The sequence below is a fragment of the Sus scrofa genome, chromosome 14, assembly GCF_000003025.6.
Source record: "Sus scrofa isolate TJ Tabasco breed Duroc chromosome 14, Sscrofa11.1, whole genome shotgun sequence".
Taxonomy (NCBI): domain Eukaryota; kingdom Metazoa; phylum Chordata; class Mammalia; order Artiodactyla; family Suidae; genus Sus; species Sus scrofa.
The window spans coordinates 35,612,262-35,634,439 of record NC_010456.5 but is presented as its reverse complement, the minus strand read 5'-3'; the positions used below and the strand labels follow the sequence as shown (position 1 = coordinate 35,634,439).

The window sequence follows — 22,178 nt, the reverse complement described above, 5'->3', positions numbered from 1 at the left end:
TGAGTGAAGCCCAGCAAGAGGGTGACTTTGAGAGAAGGTCCCAACTCAGCTTGATCCCACAGGGAGCTCTGGAGTATTAGCTGCATCTCGGAGTTGGTCCCACCCTGAAGTTTCTATGCTCCCACCCCATCAGTGGGCTTAGCTGTGGGCTGATTTTGGGCTGGCGGGTTGGCGGGGGAACCTCTGAGGCACTCCATTAAGAGGCCCCAAGCCTCTGAAGGTGTTAGATGCCACAGAGCATGCAAAGGGGCAAGATGGCTCCCAGAACTGGTAAAGGGATCTCAAAGTAGCATCTACAGTGCCCACTATGGCTGTTAACTATAAGTCAAGTGGATCTAAGATGTATGGGCTGATTCAAGAAGGGTTTCCCCAGATGCCAGAGGACGATGGATAGTTAAAATGTAAATTAATAGAATTAGATGACCATTGATGTCAACATGGTCCACATTACGAAGCCAACCACAAAACCATCATCAGGCAGAATTTTTTGGTTGCAGGTATTCGAAAACCAGCTCAAATATGGCTTAAATAAAAGGACATTATTTGGTCCATGTGACAGCATAAGCTTTAGGTACAGCTGGATTCAGGGGCTGCAGGGAGGATGTTAAAATCATGTCTCTCTGTGCCTCTATTCTGTTTTCTTTTGAGACAGTTTGATGTTAGGGCAGTCAGATCTCATGTGGCGGGAAGAGGGCCCCCAGAAGCTCTATGCTTCTATTCTACCAGCTTCCCAACCCCATCAAAGAGAGCCCCTGCTTCCCCAAAGCTCCAGCAGGTGTCCTGAGGTTGACTCTCATTAGTGTGTCCCCAAACCAGTCACTTTAGTTTTGGGTATTCAGAGTGCTGGACAGGCCTGGGTTGGGTGTTGAACTCTGGACATGGGGACAGAAGTGGGTGGGAGATGGAGTCAACCCTTCCAAGTCACATGGACCAAGAGTGGGGGAGGGGTGAGTCCCCAAGGAAGAAGAGAGTATCTATTTTCTTGAAAAACCACCTGTCCTCAACCTTACCATGCTTTTTTTTTTTTTTTTTTTTTTGTCTTTTTGCTTTTTCTATGGCCGCTCCTGCAGCATATGGAGGTTCCCAGGCTAGGGATCTAATCAGAGCTGTAGTCGCCGGCCTATGCCAGAGCCACAGCAACGTGGGATCCGAGCTGCGTCTTCAACCTACACCACAGCTCACGGCATCTCTGGGTCTTTAACCCACTGAGCAAGGCCAGGAATCAAACCTGCAACCTCAAGGTTCCTAATCAGATTTGTTAACCGCTGTGCCACGACGGGAACTCCCAACCTTACCATTCTTAAGAAGAAACTAGAACTTGGTATCTTAGTACTACTCAGACCAGGTAAACTCAGGTGAAAGTACCCCACCCATAGTGGTCCATTAGCCCATAGTTGGAGACATCCGTCTGCAGGCTCATTTGCTTGTTTACGTGCTGTCATGCATAAACGATGCTTCTGTACACTCACCTTGAACTGCTGGGCAAGTTCCCCTAACCTTGCTCAACCCAAGTGTACTGCTCAAGCCATCCTTCCTCTTGGGGTGCTCCCAAGAACATGACAGACAGGAGGGGGTGTGTGCCTTCTGTCCCTGGAAAGGTTGGTGTGTGCAGCCAGATCCTCCCATAGTCTTTGGGGACAAACCTTCCAAAAGGAAATGAAAACGCAAAGGCCTTTGGCTGGAAGCACACAACGAGTTTTTTTTTTTTTAATAAAGTCATTACAAATATGTACAAAGTGTCTCCAAGGTATGAAATTCCTCTTACAAAAGAGCACAACAAACCACCAAGCGCAGAACCCAGAACGGAATGTCCCCAAACTTATTGCCTCTCCAGCTGAGTCAGAGGCCTCACTGAGGTTCCAAAGAGCCCCACAGCCATCCCTGCCACACACACAGGCTCCTGGGCGCTTATAGTGCAAAGAACCTTTAGGGGAGGAATTGGGGGTTCGAGTGGGGGAGGGAACAGAAAGGAGGTGAGAATGGCTTCCCAGATCCTGGTAAGTAAGTTGAAGAGGCCCTGTTTGTCCCAGCGACCTTATAGAAACGAGGAACACAAAAGGCAAGGAACAATACATAAAATCCCCAGCTAAACCATCCAGCCTGTCCTGGAGTGTCCCCAAATGCCACTTAGTTAGGCTCCCCTGCTCTTTGTTGAGCTCCAGGCCTGTGCTTGCCTTTGAACAGCACTCAGGAAGGAACCCAGTATAGCAGGATGGTCCTTTGGGCTTAGGGGTGGGGAGTCACACATACTGGATCTTGGCTCAGCCACATCACTCTTTGCAGCTTAGGCTAAGTTGTATAACCTCTCTGAGCCTCAGCTTCATCAACTGTAAAACAGGAAGAATAATAAGAACAACAGTAGCACTGTCTTCCAAAGTAGGCGCAAGGAATAGCTAAGGGGGAAACTTAGCACAGTACTTGGGAGTGGTGAGCAAGCATACATGGAAGCTTTCTTTACTGTGTGAAGCAGCAAGAACCAGTCTTTTCATGTTGGGAATGAGTTGAGGTCATCAGCTTTGAATCGCCTTCATGATAGTATGTATAGCTCTCGGTAAATATAAATACTGTAGAGCAATCGGCCAGCAAGGCTTGGGGTGATGACCTGACAAATCTGTCAAAGACCATGAACCAGACCGGAAAGGGATGTTGAACGTAAGTGGGTCTGCCCCTCCGTGATCAATATGTAAGTCTCTTCCCAGAGGACAACCTGGCACATTGTAGGTACTCAATAAATAGGTGTTGAATGAATTAAACTTTAAAAAATAAGCTTTCAGTTTACATTTTAAAATGACACTTTTGACATCAACTCCCTCCCTGCGTCAACTCCCATGAGAAGGCCAGGGTGTCTGGCCTGCCCCCTCGCCCTGCACACCAGCTTCTGACCCTGTGATTGGCCCAGGTGGATGTAAAGGGACCTTCAGAAAAGGAACCGGTATCAGTGTAGAAGAACAAAACCTGTATTCTGGTCACTGCAGCTTTCTGATACCAAGTGGGCACTTAACAGGTCCACAGTGACAAGCCAGTGTCCCGAAAGATACTTGTGCAGTATCAGAGGGGGGCTTCCACAGGTTCCCAGTGAGGGGAAGTGATACTTTGTCACTGTCAGAAACATGGTAATAAAGCTAGGAGTACATGAGATCAGATACATAAATTGTGACACCAAAGTCACAGCTCCATTGTTCTGTGACAGTATCATGTAAACCACCCCATTTCCCCCCCTTGAAATAGAAAAGAATTTAAAAATGAGACCTGGAAGTGGAAAAGAAGTCTCCAGGATCCCTGGGAAAATGGAACAAAATGGGAAGTGGGTTCTAGGGGATGCACCGCTCAGGACCATGGACAGCAGCCAAGGCGGCACATGGGCTCCCCCAAAGAAACCTGCTACTCAGGCTACATTTGTGCCCAAAGGACCATGCAATGGAACCCCAAATTTGAAAAGGAGAAAAGAGATCTTATTTGCTCCTAGGGGAGGGAGAGAAGCTTCCAGGACAGAATGGATTCTATTTGGACTGTTGAAGTCCCAAGGGGTTCCAATCCATGGCTCCCGGAACCCCATCCTCTGTGAGCTCCCAGGAAAGAGGAGGCCCTTCTGTTTGCTCCACACCTCATTATGCAGCAAGCTACCTAAACGATGATCTCAGAGGCCTCCCTCTGCTTTGCACGGACACACACACACACACACCCCACACTGCTGTCTGCTGAAACCCGATATGAGGTCTTTTTTAAAATTTATTTCAAAGCCTCCCTCCCTCTCTTCACAGACGCTCTGCAGTGAAGCTAATCAAAATCAATGACTCCTTGGCAGCCAGAGAAAAGGAGCGGGGGGAGGAGAGGGAGGGATGGTGCCAGCACTTTGCACACTGTGGAAATATTTAAAAAAAAAAAAAAAAAAAACCACCACCCCACTATCTCATGCAATCCAAGTAATGCAATAGGAGAGACGGTGGAGACAATATATACATATATATCATGCTTCAATTTCCTAATACAAATGTCCATCAAGAAGTCAAATCTCATATAAAAACAAGCATTAAAAACAACCCCTTGTCAAAAATCGGGGCAGTTGAGAAATGCACTCAAATTAATGATGTGCAAGAAGAAACCGGGGTTAGATAAATACACAGTTTCTAATAATATAAGAGAATATGTACAAGGGACTTGGCTGTAAAGCTCCATTAGGAGGGTCCTTGGTGCCCAGTTCTCTCAGCAGTGTGGCTTCATTGAAATAAAAATTGCCCCAAAACCCCAGCATCTGGAGTTTGGATCCTCCAGGGTAAATGTCACAAGCTAGTCAGGGTCGAAAAAGGGATTCTCTGACCCTTAGCCTGTGTCTCAGTGGTCAGCATGTCTCCACTGTGGTCTTGAAGGTGCAGCCTTAAAGCAGCAGAGAGCTGTGACCAAGTACAACCATAGCAGTGAAAATCCCCTCCCCAGAAAATGGGGTAAACTGGAAAATCTAGTGTCTGGCTAGGAAAGTAACCAAATAAAAGCAGAGACTGCATTTCATATCATTCGAATTGCCTTCTCTAAGTTCACGGCTTGGTGGGGATATCGCCTGAGGCTCCCTGACGACCCTGTCTACACACCCAGCCCGTCAACAGAACTGTGAGGAGGGCTCCAGCCATGAAGGGAAACAAATTCTCTATAAACAAGCTTTCCTTTTCACTTTGCTGAGTTCCAGGCTCTTGGGGAGGGGAGGAGAGAAGGAGCTGCCCTCACCTGCCATAGTTCTAGGTTGTATTTTTCTTGAAAGGGCTATTTAGGAGAACGTGGATTTAAAAAAAGAAAGAAAAGACAGCTCCAGGCTTGCAGCAGCACTGAAAGCTCCTGCATTCTAAAGGACCTGGTAATTTTCAGCAAAGCCCTTGAGGAAGAATTGCCATTTCCGCCCCATGGCAACCTTAAAATGGCTGTTCCCTCTGCTGGCTTCTTAGAACTGGAAGGGTGTCCACTAACTAGCCCAGCAGACCCCCTGTCCAGAGTACTGGATGGTGACCTGCAAATCCAGCTTCATAGAATAACTGAACCTGCAGCCTGGTGCCTCACCATCTCAGCTTTGCACACAGCAGTGTGTATGCCCTACACAGAGGAATAATACCTGTTGTTGGATTTTTTTTTTTTAATGAAAGCAAAAAATAATCATCTCTCCCTGAAGAGTCTTTGCAGCCAAGTCTCAGTCCAGCACACATCTTTTTTTAGCCCTTCTAGAAACTTCTGAAAATAGTAGCTTATCCTGAAAAAAAAAAACAAAAACAAAAAACACATCAGACTCTCCGTCAGTCAGTGAGATGCTGGTGCATTTCATTTAGATGACCCACTCCCTCCCCCAACATCCCTTGCTTATAAATCACCCTTGACCAGAACATAGCCATTTCTTGGCTCTTTAATCCATAAAGCCTACGCCCTAAAATCCCCTGAGGGAGTGGGGGAGGCTGTGGACTGAACTCCCAGGATACTCTGGCAGAGGTGGAGGAGACAGCAAACAAGTCACATGTGAGGTGGTCAACTTTCCACCTTGTAACCAGCAAGCCCCTCGGTGCCACCCACCCCCTTCCTCCCTCCCAGACCCCAAGGTTTGCTCCAAAACACCTCTGGATATTCATCCCCACATAGAGAAAGAGAAAAGACTCTCAAGTGGCACTTTTGTGACTGATCCCTTTAGAAAAAGAATCTAAAACAGCAAAATAGAAATCTCTCTTGTCCCCTCGGCCTTGCAAGTCTGGCAACAGAATACCATGGCAGCACCAGCAAGAACACACTTAGCACCAACAAAATTTAAGTGAAGCACCGGAGACACCAGATTGGTAGGAAAAAAAAATCCCATTTGTCTTGATGTTACAGTAGGACTAGCCATCTATCTAGGAAGGTAGAGACACAGAGAGGCTAGGACTTGTCACGACTTAGAAATGGAGATACCCCAGACTGCCCGTACAAACTGGCCCTGAGTTCTCCTCACTTTCTTTCCTATTTAGCCTTTTGCAGTTACACTGCTTTCTCCACCAGCATCCCTCCCAGGCAGTTGGTTGCCTCTGAGGCTAATTCCCACCAGTCTCTTCAAATTTTCTAAATACACAGTAGGCATCTCTCTTCCAGTGCCCCAGACATGAAAGAGCGTCAAAGTTCACATCGGAAGGTGCAGAAAAGGGAGGGGACCACGTCCTCAACAAGGCATGCACTGAATAGTAATATTCATATTTTCTTTTTTATATATATAGAGAGCTGTGTAAATAGCGTTGGGATGTCTGTTTCTGCAGCTGGATATCCAAAGGGCTTCCCCAGTCCCATTCCGAGTTGCTACTATTGCTCCAGGCGCTGTCTTTATTCTCCACTTCCTTCTTGAAGTGCCAACTGCGGCCTTTCAAGCTCTGGGCTCCCTCTCAGGAAAACGGGAACCAGCTTTCTCCAAGGACACAGGGTTTTCACCAACCTGAAGAAAAAAAGATTTGCATTTCAGTCGGTAGGCACGTGTGCAGACAGCCACTGGGGATGACGTCAGTGCCTTGGGCTCCGCTGCACAGCCAGCCCCACGTGTTGGGAGGTGGCGGGGGATGGGAGAGAGCTGCTAGACACCAAAGCTCTGATTTGGGAGGAAAGGTTCCCCCAAAGCTAGTTCTGGTGCTGACCCTCCCCCACCCCAAGCTCTGTCCATAGAACAATTTCCCCAAACACATTTACACATGCGCATGCACACATACACACCCCCACACACACCCCTCTGTTTTCAGACCTAGATGTTTACATAGGCATCTTCTGTGATTAAAAAGGAGAGCCACATGGAGTTTCCTCGTGTTTCAGTGGGTTAAGGATCTGGCATTGTCACTGCAGCAGCTCGGGTCACTGCTGTGGCACTGGTTTGATCCCTGGCCCAGGGACTTCCACATGCTGCAGATACAACCAAAAAAGAAAAAAAGAAGAGAGAGAGCCATGCTACTTTTTTGCTCCTCAAATCAGAAGCGGGACCTTCATCTATTCATTTCAAAGATCCATGGTAAAGGCAGACTTGTAGGACAGTCTGTGCTGTCATTCATGCATCCATCCATTCACTGCCAATCGTGCCAAGCACCAACCTAGGTGTTACCGGTCCAGTGACACAGTTCTTACCCTTAAGGGGCTCAAAGGCCAACGGAGGGAGATGGGCAAAGTTGATAATAGCAGTGTCATGGGGACAGCCTGCAATCTGGGTAAACATGGGCTGTGGGAGCCCAGAGGAGAAGCAGCTCATGAGGGGGCAGGGGAGTCAGAGAAAGTTCCTCAGAGAAAGAGGCATACCCCTTCTGAGTACTGATGCCATCGAATTAGCCAGGATAAGCTGGCATTCCAGGCAGGGCAGAAAAAAACAGCACCTACCCAAGATAATGGAAAATACATGTCACCCAAAAATCTGTACACACATGTTCAGAGCAGCATTATCTATAATGGCCCCGAAGTAGAGACAACCCTCCTGCCCATCACCTGATAATGCATCAATAAAATAGGGTCTTTCCATACAATGGAATATTATTTGGCCATAAAAAGGAATGAGCATGGATCTATGTCACAACACGGATGAACCTTGAGGACATGATGCTAAACAAAAGAATCCAGACACAAAAGGACGAATATTGTATGATTCCATTCATAGGAAAAGTCTAGAATAAGCAAATCTATAGAAACAGAAAGCAGATTCATGTTTGCCCAGGACTGAAGAGGAATGCGAGCAACTGGAGAGTAACTGCTAACGGGTACAGGGTTTCTGCTGGGGAAATGAAGGTGCTCTAAGATGGATCATGGGGATGGTTGCACGGCTCTGGAAATATAATAAAAACCATTGGCTTGTTAAAAGGGATAGATTTTATAATATGTGAATTATATCAGGAGGAGGAGGAGGGGTTGGGAGGGGGAGAAGGAATAGGGGAAGGGGATGAAAAGGTGGGGGAGGAAGGGAGAAGAAACAGATCACAGAGGAATGACAAACCATGACTAGGTCAGGTAGCTTGATGAGGCTCAAGCTAAGACTGGGAGGTGGGGCCGGGGGAGAGATGAGTTTAGAGAATTAGTAGAGGAAGATAAAGCCAACTCACATGGTACTCCAAAGCAGGCGGTGTGAGCATGCCCTGAGTGGCACAAACCAAGTAGTGCAGGAGAGAGATCACTTTAGGACCTTCAGGTGGGCCAAGTTCAGGACATTGACCTGTAGGAACTATTCCAATGGACTCCCTTGACCTCTGGCCTCCTGCTGGGTCTGGCTCAAAGAAGGCAGTAATGGGACGGACAGAGAGGACCACAGATGGGCCACAGTGCCTGCCAGGAAGCCCTCTGGTGCAGCTCCAGACCCCTCTCCAGGCTCCAGGGGTCCTATTCCCTCATCTTACCTTCAGGCCAGGGGGCTGCCAGCCCAGGGTACTGCAGGACTCTGATTTCCTAAACCCTACCCACACTTTGCCATCAAACCTTTACTAAATGCTCCTCTGATGACTCAGTGTGAGAGTGCTCTCTGCCTCTTCCTTGTACATGCACCAATATATACAACTGCCTGAAAGAGGGGAGTCATAATCACATGGGCCCCACAATCTCCATTAGCTGATAGTCACAAGGATCTGAATCGGCAACTTGGAACTTTTTTTTTTTTTTTTTTTTTTGCTTTTTTAGGGCTGCACTTACGGCATATGGAAGTTCCCAGGCTAGGGGTCAAATCAGAGCTACAACCACCGGCCTACACCACAGCCACAGCAATGCAGGATCCCTGACCCACTGAGTGAGGCCAGGGATCAAACCTACATCCTCATGTAGACTAGTCGGATTCTGCTGTGCACATAGGAACTCCCCGAATCTTTTTGTTTTTGACCTCCTCAGGGAGAGGGACCACCCCTGCAGCCTGATATAACCCCCTCTGCCTGCCCCTGTTCCCCCATCCCATCAGAGCACAATACAGGAGACATTCTGCTTTACTGTGTAGCTACCCATATGGTTTCATGGAATACTGAACCAGAGTCATCCATCAACTCAACTGAGAAGCACATTCATGGAAACCAGCTTCTTTAACCCCTAAAAAATCTCACTTTGTTGATATCTAGTCATACTGACCCATAGAATGAAAGTCAGTGGAACCCTGCAGCTTTAGCCTATGGTGATTATGCTGCTTTCAACACAGGTACAAAAAGGAAGGATGGAGGGAGAAAAAGGAAGGACATTTTTAAGCACCTACTGTGTGCTACTGAGTGTGTTGACTTTGTGCTAAGCATTGTTCTCTGCATGCCTGCCCTCACCTTGCCTACAGTCTTCCTGGGAAGACATGCCAGAAGCCAGAACGGTAAAAGACCATTGTCTGCAGGTGTGATTACAGCCCAGCAGTCAGGATGCAGTTACATTCACCAGGAAAGCTTCAGAGACCAGCAGGATTTGAAGAGGGCCTTGAGGAGACACATACACATTGTTTTCCATATTTGGAAGAAGGAAGGATTGTTGAGGTGGAGAAAGGGCTGAGCAAGGCACAAGGGCAGTGACAAGTACAGCTCAAACAAGGGGCCCTGACAGCAGGGAACTGCATCTGAAAGTTGTGATGACTGAGGTTGTGTCCATACCTGAGTTGAATGGAGATGATAAAGGGAAAATAACAATGGCAGCAGGCGAGAAACTGTATTATTTTCTTGCAAAACGTGGACCAGCAACTGATTTCACTTTCCCTCCCTGTACATCATTGAGCCGATTACAAGTCTTTCTAAGAGCTTTCCAGGGCTGCTAAACGGACAAGTTCCTGCACCCATTCAGGTACTGGTTACAGGTTGATGTCCACAGTGAAGGATGAACATTAGAAGCACACCTCTGCATGGTAACAAAAGCCAATGGACCCGTGTCATGTGTGGTCCACAATCAGAGGGTGGGCCTGGCCATACACTTTTGCGGGATTTTACATTGGGCAACATGGACTAGCCCACAGAAGCAGTCACATGAGGGTGTTCGAGGATGTTCCCACCAGCTTTATTTGTAATAAATTTGGCATGTGTTACAGACTTGGAATTTGGAAACAATCCATGTGTTTCTTGAGAGGAGACTGGGTTAGCAAATTAAGCTCCATTCATATTAGCAAGAAGTAAATCTAAATGTGAGATAGAAAGATGGCTTGATTCTTAATTGAAAAGTGCAAACAGGACAGATCCTTTTTCCTTTAATGAATGTGTGTGTGTGTGTGTGTGTGTGTGTGTGTGTGTACACAGACAGCTGTATCTATATATCCATATACAAAGGTAGAGCAGAGAAGCAAGACAGTGTAATGGTTTAGGGCCCAGACTCTGGGGAGTTCTCATTGTGGCTCAGTAGGTTAAGAACCCAACACTGTTTCTCTGAGGATGCGGGTTTGACCCCTGTTCTCACGCAGTGGATTAAGGATCTGGCATTGCCGCAAGCCTCGGCATAAGTCGAAGATGCGGCTCGGATCCTATGTTGCTGTGACAGTGGCATAGGCCTGCAGCTGTAGCTCTGATTCAACCCCTATCCCTGGAACTTCCATATGCTGCAGGTGTGGCCATAAAAAGAAAAGAGCCCAGACTCTGAAACTAGACACCTGAGTTGTCATCCTGATTCGGACACTTAAAAGCTGTGTGACCTTGGGCCAGTAATTAACCTCTCTGGGCCTCAGTTTCCTTATATGGAAAGGCAGATGGGTCATAGCGAATCTCATTGTGTTGATGTAAGGACGAACATACATGAGACTCTTAGAAGCCCAGCATATACTATAGTCTGCACTTACTGTTATTATGATTGTTACTGTTATATACTCCAGACTGAAAGTTCCCAGCAGAGTGGCTTTGGGGACAGAGTAAAGAGCACTTACAGTGCTTTACTTTATATACTTTACTTCTATATCTTTCCCTTTTTTTTTTCCTGTTTTTTACAAGGAGCAATGAGTCATTATACACTTTAAAACTAGTTTAAAAACATAAAGTCACCTCCCCCTATGAGCCCCTTGTCCTGGCTCTGGGAGGATTTTCCTCAAACTTGGCTCATAAAGAACTTTCTCAAATGCTGACTCACAACCAAAGCTCATGACTGAAGAGACTGATGAAATGCCTTTAAAAAAATGTCTCTGTTTCCATTTGTACCCACAGAGTGGAGACACAGAGGGACAGAGGGGGATAACGGGAAACCCAGAGACCCCACCTGCTTGGGTGCGACGCATCCCCGTTTGGGGCGCCGCAGGTGGAGAGCCATGAGCCATAAACCCCACTGCAGCGTTAGAGTGGGAGACTCACTCCATTTTCCCTACATCTGAGAAGAGTTAGACTCTTGGGTTCCCTATTCCAAGGTACCAAATTTTAATTTTAAAAATAACTTTTTTGATCTTGCTGTTTGCATGTATAAAGTCAGAAGTTCAAATAGGAGAGAAGGATATAGAAATAAAAGGAAAGCCCCCTTCAGTCCACTCCCCAGCTTCCCAGAACACTTTACAGACATCATGTCTCTCCCCTTGATCCATCATTTCATCCCTAGGGCCCAGCAACATGCTTTGCACATAGGAGGTGCTCAGTTCAACCTGCTGAGTGACAATGGATAAGTGTGCAGAACACATGAATAATGGTGGTAACCTCCCTACTCTTCCATCTCTGGTTTCAGGGGGTTGATTTTGACCATGGAATTCAGATTATACCAGTGGTTGGTCCTAGTGTCTGAGATGCATGGCTATGAAGCTTTCCATGCAGAATCCTCCCAGAGAGAAGGTGCTCTGGTTCATGCTATCATTTAAATCTCCATCCGTGGAACTCATGCTGGACAGTTAGGGTGCTGGACTCTGAGGAGACAATGGGTGAGGGGACTAAAAAAAACAGAGGCTAGGCTACCCAAGCAATGGAACATCATGCAACCATTAAAAAGAATGATAAAAACCTCTGTTGATGTGGAAACATCTCAGCAACCAGGGGCAGGGGTCATTGGAGAGTTTGTGTCCCACCTAAAGGGGTTTGTGACACTAACATGAGACTATAGACTCAGTGGTATCAGATCTTTCCATTTTTTCAAGAAAGACTAGAAATATGGGCTTCTATGTGAAAGTGCCTGATTTTTAAGTGTGTGTGTGCTGGGGGCAGGAGCATGTGAGTCAAATCTCAATAGCAGGCCAATTTCAACAGATTTCAATCTCTGTTTAAATACTAAGACAGTCTTTTTTTTTTTTTTTTTTTTGTCTTTTTTGTCTTTTTTGTCTTTTTTGCTATTTCTTTGGGCCGCTCCTACGGCATATGGAGGTTCCCAGGCTAGGGGTCCAATCGGAGCTGTAGTCACCGGCCTACACCAGAGCCACAGCAACACGGGATCCGAGCCGCGTCTGCAACCTACACCACAGCTCACGGCAACGCCGGATCGTTAACCCACTGAGCAAGGGCAGGGATCGAACCCGCGACATCATGGTTCCTAGTCAGATTCGTTAACCACTGCGCCACGATGGGAACTCCTAAATACTAAGACATTCTTAAACAGAGACATCTGGCATGTAAGCCAACCTCATCTTAACCTTCAGTAGCCATCTCTGTACCTCAGTTTCCCTGTCTATAAAGGAGGGAGTTGGGTTAGTTGGTTTCTAAAGTCCTTTCTAGCTCTGGCTATGTTTCTAGAACAGTGACCTCTTTGAGTCATAGATCTTTTTAGACTTGGATCAAAGCTATGATTTCTATCCGAAGTGGGGGCCGGGGGGGCAGGGAACAGAGGAGTATGAAGCGAGCCAATTTTATTTATTTATTTATTTATTTATTTATTTATTTTGCTTTTTAGGGCAGTACTCGTGGCATACGGAAATTTCAGGCTAGGGATCGAATCAGAGCTGCAGCTGCTGGCCTTGCCACAGCCACAGCAACGTGGGATCCAAGCTGCATCTGCGACCTACACCACAGCTCACAGCAAAGCCAGATCCTTAACCCACTGAGCAAGGCCAGGGATTGAACCCACAACCTCATAGATACTAGTTGGATTCATTTCCACTGTGCCACAATGGGAACTTCCTCAAACACACTGTCAGCCAATTTTATGTCTCATTTCTGTAGATGTCCCAAATGCCCTGAGCCTCTCCCAAATTCATTCATTCATTGACTCATTCACTGATCCATTCATTCCATCCAGCAGCTACTGAATGCCCATTCTGTGCTGGTCACCATGCCAGGCACTGGGATGGGCAGAACAGCCAGGATTGGGGCCCTCCTGGGGCCTGGTGGCTAGAATCCCCCAGGTTGGGGAGTCCTGCCCTAGAGGTTCTCCCAGCCCTGATGCAATGGCTTAAGAAGGCTGTTGGTGATCCACAGGGTCAGGGTGGGGGGCAGGATTAGCAACTGCTTTGTGCAAAAAGCTCAGAAAAAAACCTAAGAGTTCTCACCATACTCTGAATATGGGCCCACGGAGTGACATTTACACCAAATAAGAACACGTATCTCACACTATCATTTACCATTTTCTACCAATTTCTGAACATTGGTTACATGCCTTATACTGTTTAGAAGGTAGAGGGACATGCCTAAGGTCACACAACTGGGAAATGGCAGGTGAGGACCTGATCTGAAAGTCAGCCTGACTCCAGAATTCCTATCACTTTCCACCGAGATGCTCTACCTCAGCATAAAATCTGGGTAAATTAGATAAACAATTACCAGCAGTTAAGTTTTCTGAATCAAGAATGAGGCCTCAGAGTTCCCGCTGTGGCACAGCAGAAACCAACCTGACTAGTATCCATGAGGATGTCAGTTCGCACCTGCAGCATATGGAGGTTCCCAGGCTAGGAGTCGAATCGGAGCTGTAGCTGCCGGCCTATGCCACAGCCACAGCAACTTGGGATCTGAGCCACATCTGTGACCTACACCACAGCTCACGGCAATGCCGGATCCTTAACCCACTGAGCAAGGCCAGGGATTGAACCTGCATCCTCATGGTTGCTAGTCAGATTCGTTTCGGCCGAGCCACGATGGGAACTTCTGTGATTTATTTTCTTAAGAGAGTTACACCCAAGGATGTTCTGCATCCTATTGGAGACAATCTAAGTGTCCAACAAGAGCAGACTGAGAAGGTAAATGATGTAACAGCCAAACAGTGAAAATACCAAGCAAATTCTAAGAAGTGTGTCGTAGAAAACACTATAAAGCATATAGAAATGTCCACGATATAAAGACAAAGTCACACTACAGAGAATGCAATTAGAGGGATTCCACTTGGTAAAATACTTCAGTGCATTTCTTTTAATGGAAAGAAACCTATCAGAATGTTAACAATGGGTAGCAAGATTTAAGAAATCAACTAAAATTTTCCTTTATTCAGTATTTTCCAAATATTTGATAATGAACCTGTAATAATTTCATAATCCAAAAAAGGCTATTTTCGGAGTTCCCGTCATGGTGTAGTGGAAACAAATCCGACTAGGAACCATGAGGTTGTGGGTTTGATCCCTGGCCTTGCTCAGTAGGTTAAGGATTCAGCGTTGCTGTGAACTGTGGTGTAGGTTGCAGACGCGGCTCAGCTCTGGCGTTGCTGTGGCTGTGGTATAGGCCGGCAGCTGTAGCTCCGATTAGACCCCTAGCCTGGGAACCTCCATATGCTGAGAGTATGGCCCTAAAAGGGGGGAGGGGAAAGGCTATTTTTTTTTTTAAAGAATATTACATAGAGCTTCCCAGAGTAATTTAATTCCATCTTGCCCAAACTGTGGCCTATGGCACAAAGGTTCACTCTGTGGGGCAGCCAATTTTCTCTCCATAGGGAGGGTCAAGGAGCTTTCTCTTTTCCTGGGAACCTAGCAGTTCTAAAAGGACGCATCTCACTGACATGGGCTAAAAGAGAGATCCCCCACCCATTAGCAGGGGCACCAATTAGGGCAGGAAGGAAGGAGAGGAGACAATACGGAATACAATAGTGAAATTTCTTTGGTGGTGGAAATCCAGGGAGTATGCACAGCCTTCTGAGGGTGCTGAGAGTTGAGCATCAGTGAGCTGATACAGGGACCAGAATCTCTCAGACCCTAGCAGGAGGTGGGGTGGGGACCAGAGGTCACTGTCCCTGGGGCTTAGGAGCATCTGAAGCCAGGAGCTGGGACTTATCTCTGCATTCCTGCATCCTGGTACCTAGCTCTGAGCTGGTGCTCAATTCATGTTTGCAAATGAGTGAGGATGGAATGTGGACCCCTTTGTTACATCACATCTCATTCCCCTCTTGTATATAGCACCTCTTGGTGTGCTGTCAGCAGTTGTGAATCCCTTTATAACAAAACTCAACCTCCCTACTATGGCCTGATCCAGCCCCTGCCTGCCTCTCTGACTTCCTCTCCCTCAAGTTTATGTGGCATTAGCTACTAATCTTTTTTCTCTTCCTCAAACGCACTGTGGATGTGCTATTATTCTCTCTTCCCAACATACCTTTCTTCCAAGTATGGCTGGCTTCTTCTTCTCAATCAGGTCATTAGTCCCTTGGTTCCTCCTCAGAGTGGCCACTGCCAGCCACTGCAGGGAAGGAGTGCCCCAGGCTCTCTCTCCAAGACAGGCATATCTCGGAGATAGGGCATTTTTTACAAATGGAAGGATTGCAGTCAACCTGCATCGAGCAAATCCATTGATGCCATTTTCCCAACAGCATTTGCTCACTTCCTGTCTCTGTGTCCCATGTGGGTAATTACGGCAATATTTCAAACTTTTTCATTATTATTATATTTATTATGGTGATCTGTCATCAGTGATTTTTAATGTGATTATTGCAAAAAAATACAACTTATGGAAGGCTCAAATGATTGTTAAAATTTTTTAGTAATCAGGTGTTTTTTAACTGAGGTGTGTACATTGTTTTTAAAGACATAATGCTATTGCACACTTAATAGACTACAGTATTGTGAAACTTAACTTTTATACACACTGGGAAACCAAAACCTTCATGACTCGCTTTACTTCAGTGGTCTGGAACCGAACCCTCAATATCTCTGAGATCTGCCTGTACCTTACCTCCATCTGTAACCTTCAGAGCCCCTGGCATTTTCCAAAATAATCTCTGTGTTAGACTGCATAATCCAAAGATGGCCACAACAATAGCTCTTCTCCCACTTGCTATTCTAGAACCTTGCCACTCCCCCATGGGTGGGGTCTAATTCCACTCCACTTAAATCTGGGCCATCTTGTGGCTTGCTTTTAACCAAAGTGATTCTGAAGCTGGGTCAAAAAAGGTGAAGCAGCTTCCACTTGTCCCCCTGAGAAGTTTGCCTTTGGAGCTCTAAGACTCTTGGTCAGAATCCATCCATGAACGTGCCATGCTGTGGGGAAGCTCAGACCAAAAGAGAAGGCTAAGGGTAAATGTTCTGATTGGCAGTCTCAGCTGGCACCCAGCATCAACAGCCAGACCTGTAAATGAAGATGAATTCCAGCCCCCAGCCAGCCTGGAACAGAACAGGTCACCCCATGAATGCCTTACCTGCACTTCTAACCCACATAATGTATGAAATAGTCAAATCGTTGTTTCAAGCCATTAAGTTTTGGAGTAATTGGTACACAGCAATAATAACCAGAACAATATTGTTTTATCATCTGTCCCTTCCCACTAAAATGTAGGCTCCATGAGAACAGGGGCTTCTTTGTCTTGGTCCTTCCTATGTCCACAGTGCCCTGCATACAGTAGGCATTCAATACTTAATAGGTGAATAAGTGGAAGGAGCTGAATTTGGGAAAAGTAATACTCATCTTGCACAGTCTGATTAATTCACGTATTCATCAGAGTTATTTGGTATCTATTATGTGACAGGCAAGTTGCCATAGGCTAGGGACACTGTGGGGCAGCTCATTGTTCCTGTGAAATCCAATCACACATCCTGATGACCAGAAAGGAAAGAGAAGCCCTCACTCACTCCTCCCTACCCCCAATGTAGGTCTGAAAAGCCAACTTTTCAAAACCAGAGGTGTGGCTGCCAAATCCGCCCAGCCCACACCTGGGGGTGTGTTTAATTATCCCTGGGTGTGACTGCTTTTATATCCGCAGACCAGTCACTTGTGCCCTGGCCTCTCAGCAGGCAAGCGGGTGACTCCAGACAGGGACCATGTGGCAGGAAGGCTGCCACAGTCCTGCACATCTGGCCTCTTCCCGGGGGGTTCCTCCCTAACAGCTGTCTCCTTCCCTTCTGCTCACTCCTTTCCTTCCTTGCCCAGGCTTTCGAGCTCTAAAAGTAATCCTGGCCAGGGTGCAGCAGTCTGGGAGGGAGGCCGGAGGGATGTGCCTCCAGGTTTAACCACTTAATCCCCAAAGTACCTGCCAAGAACCAGTTAGCATGTCTGGCGGGCAGGCCAGGCCGTCATTAATTCATTAAAGCTGGCTCCTGCTGGCCCATTATCTTCCTTGCTGCTGACCACACTGCCTCTTGGGCATTCAGGGTCCCCCTCTCTCCCCTTCTCCTTAGTCCTAAGGCAAGGTTCTGCCCACCCCAGCCCCCTCTCCCAGCCAGATCCCTGGGCCTCCTTCTCTTTCCCTCCCTGTCCCCTCCCAAGGCACAGTTCTCCCTTCCACCCACGCCTCTGCCAGCCAGCACTCACCATAAAGCATCTTTTGTTCCCGCTCCTGTATCTTTGAGCGGTGACTGGTTAAATCACACCTATTCTCCTCTGGGCCTCCCCAGCCTCCAAGGAGCTTCTCTCAGAAAGGGAATCTCCTAGTGCAGGAACTGGAGGCTCACCACTCCCTCTACTTGCTGCCCCATATCTTCTCCTCCCCTGCACCCCTCAAGTCATCTGAGGCTGCATGCTGCAGGCCTTCAAAGACAGAAACTCCAATTCCAGTTCTGACTTTGCCACTGATCCTTTGGGAAGACTCAAGTGGACTCTCTTCCCCACTTCCCCCTTTGGAACAATAAGAATGGCATTAACCATTTCATAACATCCTCTGATGATTGAACTATTTGCCAAGAACTACACGGAGCATTTGAAACAGACATTCTCCTGTCAACCTCCTAACAACCCTGATAGAGATGCAGCTCCAGCTTACAAAAAAAGGCTCAGAGAGGTTATGGTTCTTACGCAAGGTGACACTGCCAAAAAGTCTCTGGCCTGAGACTTAAACCCAATTCTGTCTGATCCCTAAGCCCATGCTTTTAACCACTCTATTATTCTGGCCCATGTGGCCCTGATTCCCCAAAACAGCAAGTAGGAATGGTGGAATCACCAGCAATAACAACGGCAAAATGTTGTCCACTTTGGGAAAGGAAGATATTAAACACATCATCTAGTCAGAGCAGCTCACATTCACATCCATTATGCGCCAGGCACTGTTATAGAGCTTTCTGCACGATTACATTTTACCTTCTTGACAACACTTATGTTGTATTTAAGTACTGTTACTGTCCCCACTTTATATATGGGAAAACTGGGGGCAGGGGGGATTTTTGATTGGTGAGTTTTTTAATGATGACTTCTGAGAAAAGTATTAAAGTATTGCTGGCTCACAGAAGAGGCTCAAACGAGTTTGTGGAAACTGCTGCAGTGCACCTCATAACTAAGCTTGAAAGGTCTGCCCTAGATGGCTGACTCAGGGCTCCCTGAAACCCCTAGGGTACCCTGTGGGTATTTCTCCTCTGTGGTAGGAAACGTGGAGAGGACCTCATACACCCCAATAAACTTTCTCCAGAGAATTTCCTTTCACTTCTTCCTGACAGGATCCTGGGAAAGATGGGTTTCCCCCAATTAAGCCAAAGGCTCAATAAAAAGCCGAGCTGTAGGCATCAGGGAGAGCACCAAGTCCTTGGGATAGAGGCTGAGCCTGGGGGCCCAACGTGGTGAACCCCAGATGGCAGCCATATAAGATCTACCATTCTACCTGTGACCCCAAGAAGTGAGGAGCAGCACTGTAGGAAAGCTGCACCAAGCATCCCGGGGTCAGGACCTCCGAAGCGGGAGGACCCTAAAGGGTGTAGCAGCTGGGAACGTCCAGACAGGACACAGCAGGCGGGAAGAGTGCCCAGGTGTGCGTTGAGAAGATGGCCCGAAGTCGGGACGCAGCACGAGACTCGGGGGCTGAAGCGGAGTGAGGAGGGGGCAATAAACTCGGCAGCCGCAATTATCTGCTGACGCCGCACCAGCGAAACTCCTCCCGGTGGGCCTCGCTAGCCGCGTAGGTCCTCCCCGCGCCCGAGCGCAGACGGACGCGCTCCGTCCTTCCCGCGCGCCCCCGCGGAGGTCTCGGGCCACCTCCCATCTCCCCGGCGGCGGCCTCCTCCTGAGGACCCTGGAGCGCCCCTAGCCCCAACGCGCACACTTGGGCTGTGGCTGGGCACTCTCCAGTCCATGGGTAGGACGCCCAGCCTCCCGCACCGTCTGGTCCTGAGAAGGGAGCGCTTCCCCCACCTAGCCTGGGCCCCAAGACTGGAGGAAATGGTGTCCTAGCCCTTCTCCCCGTTTGTACTGGATTCCTCACGCTTCCCATTTTTCTAATCCCCGTTCCCACTATCTTGTCTTGCAAGAAGCCTCTTTCTCCAGCTCCCGCCACTTTCTTTCCTCGTCTAACCACCCGTTCTTTCTATCCCTCCTCTCCCACCTTCTTTCCGCTTTTCCCTAAATTACACACTTTGGGCGTCGCGTCTTGCTTGACTACCTCTTTCGGCCCTCCCTCCCCCGCTCCGTCCCATCCAAAATGTTTCTGTCCCTAGGATCCGGGGCAGACCTAACTTGGTCCACTGAGGCGGAGGGCAGCCCCGGGCCTCTCTTCAGGGAGGAGGAGAAGCGCATGGGATCTCTGGGAGCCGGGCAAAGAGCGCCCTGAAGCGCACACCTCTCTCAGGCAGCGCCAGGGCTGCGCCGGCCCACGCGACATCTGTCGCCCGCGCTCCCGGCTCACACCCCGCGCACCCCCGCAGCTTCCCGGGCGCTGCCACCCCCCACGCTCCGGCTGCCGCCTCTCCCTGCGGGCGCCGCGCCAGCTTCCTATGGTGTTGGCTCACGGTGGGACTCGGCCGAGACCCGAGCGCTTGGCATCTGTGAGCCATGGCATCCCGGGGCTGGGTTTCTCACCTTCGACCTTCAGCTTCCGGCCCTGGACCCACCTTTGGTGGGCTCAGCCCTGTTCTCTCCACCCCCATTCTCTTCAGCTCTTTGAGAATCTGAAGACAATGCTTACACGTTTGCCCCCTTTAAGCGCCCTAGCACAGTGTCAGGCGCACAGCTGGTGCTCAGTAATTCCCCAAGGCCTAGGGGCCTAGTATACAGTAGGTGCTTAGTACTTTTTTCCCACTGGTACCAAACGGCTAGGCGCGCAATACTCACTCCCCACCCCCACAACCTATCCTACTGCAGGCTCTTAACAGGGCCTCGAACCCAAAGTGAGCACAGTTAATGCTCTTTCTTAAAGGCTTCCCCCTGGAGTTTCCCGAAAAGTCTGAGATCCCACATCACTTAGGGGGCATCTCCTTCATCTCAGCTCCCTCTATCCCGCGAAGAGGAGGGCAAGCTCCTTAAAAGGGACACCTCGCTGGAGAAGGAGTGAAGTTGGCAGAGCGGAGGAAAACTGCAAAGTTTTAGGGAGAAAGACGGAGGGGGAGGAAGTCACGAGATGCGCTTGGGGCGCGGGAGGACGAGCAACAGAAACTGGAGAAGTGATACTTAGGGAGAAGGAGGTTTGGGGCGGAGGTGATGGAGAGGGTGGCGAGTTAGGAACGGCAGGCGGCTTGGAAGAGGACCGAGGACTCGTCTTGAAACCGCGATAGTTTATAATGCGTTGGCGTGGCCTGTAACTCTGTTCTCATAGCAAGCACACTTTTAATTTGCATTGTGTGTTTGTTTGAAGGGGTGATGAGGCTTACGGAGGCTGAAGTCCTTCCAAAGCCACTCGGATGGAGGGAGTGGCAAGATGCTCTTAAGGAGTCGGAGAGAAGGGGCAGCAGCGGTGGACTCGGTAGGTACTTGGAAGGAGAGATGGGATCTCCCAAGGAGAGGGACAGAGATCCTTGCGAAAGAATGGAGCAGAGGAAGAGGAGATGGGAAGGGAAGAGAGCTAAACTTGCGGTTCTCCAGCTCCCAACCCAGCCCCAGGTCTCCAATCCCCCAGCTGCCGCGCCCTGGCGGTCGCTTGCTCACGTACCTGTTGCTCGCTCCGGCTGGGTCTCGGCTCCGGCCCCACCATGAAGCCCCGCGTTCCTACAAGTTCCGCCTGCCGAGCAGCCAGGCTGCCAGCGCCGCCACCTGCGCGGCCGCGCACAGCCAGGGCCAGTAGGTGGGGAGCGCGCCGGGCGCCGGCGCCCTCCGGCTCCGCGCGCTGCGCCGCCACATGGTGCGCTGGTGCAGCTCGTCGCCGAGCGCCTTGAGCCGGGCGGCAGTGAGCTGCGCGGCGGAGGAGCGCAGACCCAGGCGGCTCGCGCTGCAAGCGCACACGGCTGGGGGGCCGCGGCCGCGGTGCAGGGGGCACGGACACATGACCGCTCGCCTCGGTCCCTCCCCGCGTCGGGCCGCCCCTCGCCTCCTCTCGCTTCGGCCTCTGCGCCTGCCTCCGCCGCGCTCCAGCCGCCGGGGGCCTACCCTGGACACCAAGTTTCTCCTTGTGTTGTGCGTTTGTTGTGCTGACGGCGCTATTATTAATTAAAGTGTCACATGGTGGAGGGGGGCGGGGAGGGCGCGGGGAGGGGGGTTACATCATCCGGCCCCCCGGGGGTGGGGGGGCTGCAGGCAGAAGAAACCGAGAGGTAACTTTTAACCCTAGCGGCGCCGGCCGCGAGGGGGTTTTCGGGTTGGGAAGCGAGGAGCGCGGGGCTCTGGGACGCGGGAAAGCACCCGGCTGCGGGGCTCTCGGGCTTGGGGGTCGCGGGAGACCCCCGCGGAGGCGGGGAGCGCCAGGGAAGATTTTCTCTCCGTTTTTTCTGAATTCAGCTTCAATTCCGATTTGGCGAGAGGAGTAGGCTTGTTTGCCGTTTTGGATGAAGCTGATATCGAATTCAGCTGCATTATTCAAAAAATGTTCCGAGGCTATTGTTTTGTTTGGGGCGGTAGGTCGATTCAAAATCTCATGAGAGGGCCAGATTCAACCCAATTTGCTTACTTTCAGGTCTGACTCCGCACCTGTAGGTTGCGGATCAGCCGATACACACCCGACTCCCCATCTAAGTTAGGGTGGATGAGAGACTCTAAAGAGCCCCTAGCTCCCCTAGAAACGTTGATGGACGCAGGGGTGAGGAGGGTTAGGGAGTCGGCCCTTAGCCTCAGCGATTCGCAAGCACACCGCGCTTCAATCCC

General features: G+C 49.2%; 2 protein-coding genes across 2 annotated transcripts in view; one reads left to right on the top strand and one right to left on the bottom strand.

The window, feature by feature from the left end:
• Positions 1,680-21,520, bottom strand: HRK (harakiri, BCL2 interacting protein). Its single transcript, XM_003359104.4, has 2 exons — positions 21,034-21,520; positions 1,680-6,427 (listed from the first exon to the last, which is right to left on the bottom strand). The coding sequence occupies exon 1, from the start codon at positions 21,363-21,365 to the stop codon at positions 21,090-21,092; it is 276 nt and encodes a 91-aa protein (XP_003359152.1). The 5' UTR covers positions 21,366-21,520; the 3' UTR covers positions 1,680-6,427; positions 21,034-21,089.
• Positions 20,715-22,178, top strand: part of FBXW8 (F-box and WD repeat domain containing 8) — a 168,706-nt gene continuing 167,242 nt past the window's right edge. Inside the window, exon 1 of the mRNA XM_013990336.2 lies at positions 20,715-20,847. Coding sequence (XP_013845790.1) covers positions 20,803-20,847 — 45 coding nt within the window. The 5' untranslated portion in view covers positions 20,715-20,802. The remainder of the gene's footprint in view (positions 20,848-22,178) is intronic.

Excerpts from the sequence above, each read along its gene's own strand:
- HRK (XM_003359104.4), bottom strand. The coding sequence starts at position 21,365 with ATGTGTCCGTGCCCCCTGCACCGCGGCCGCGGCCCCCCAGCCGTGTGC.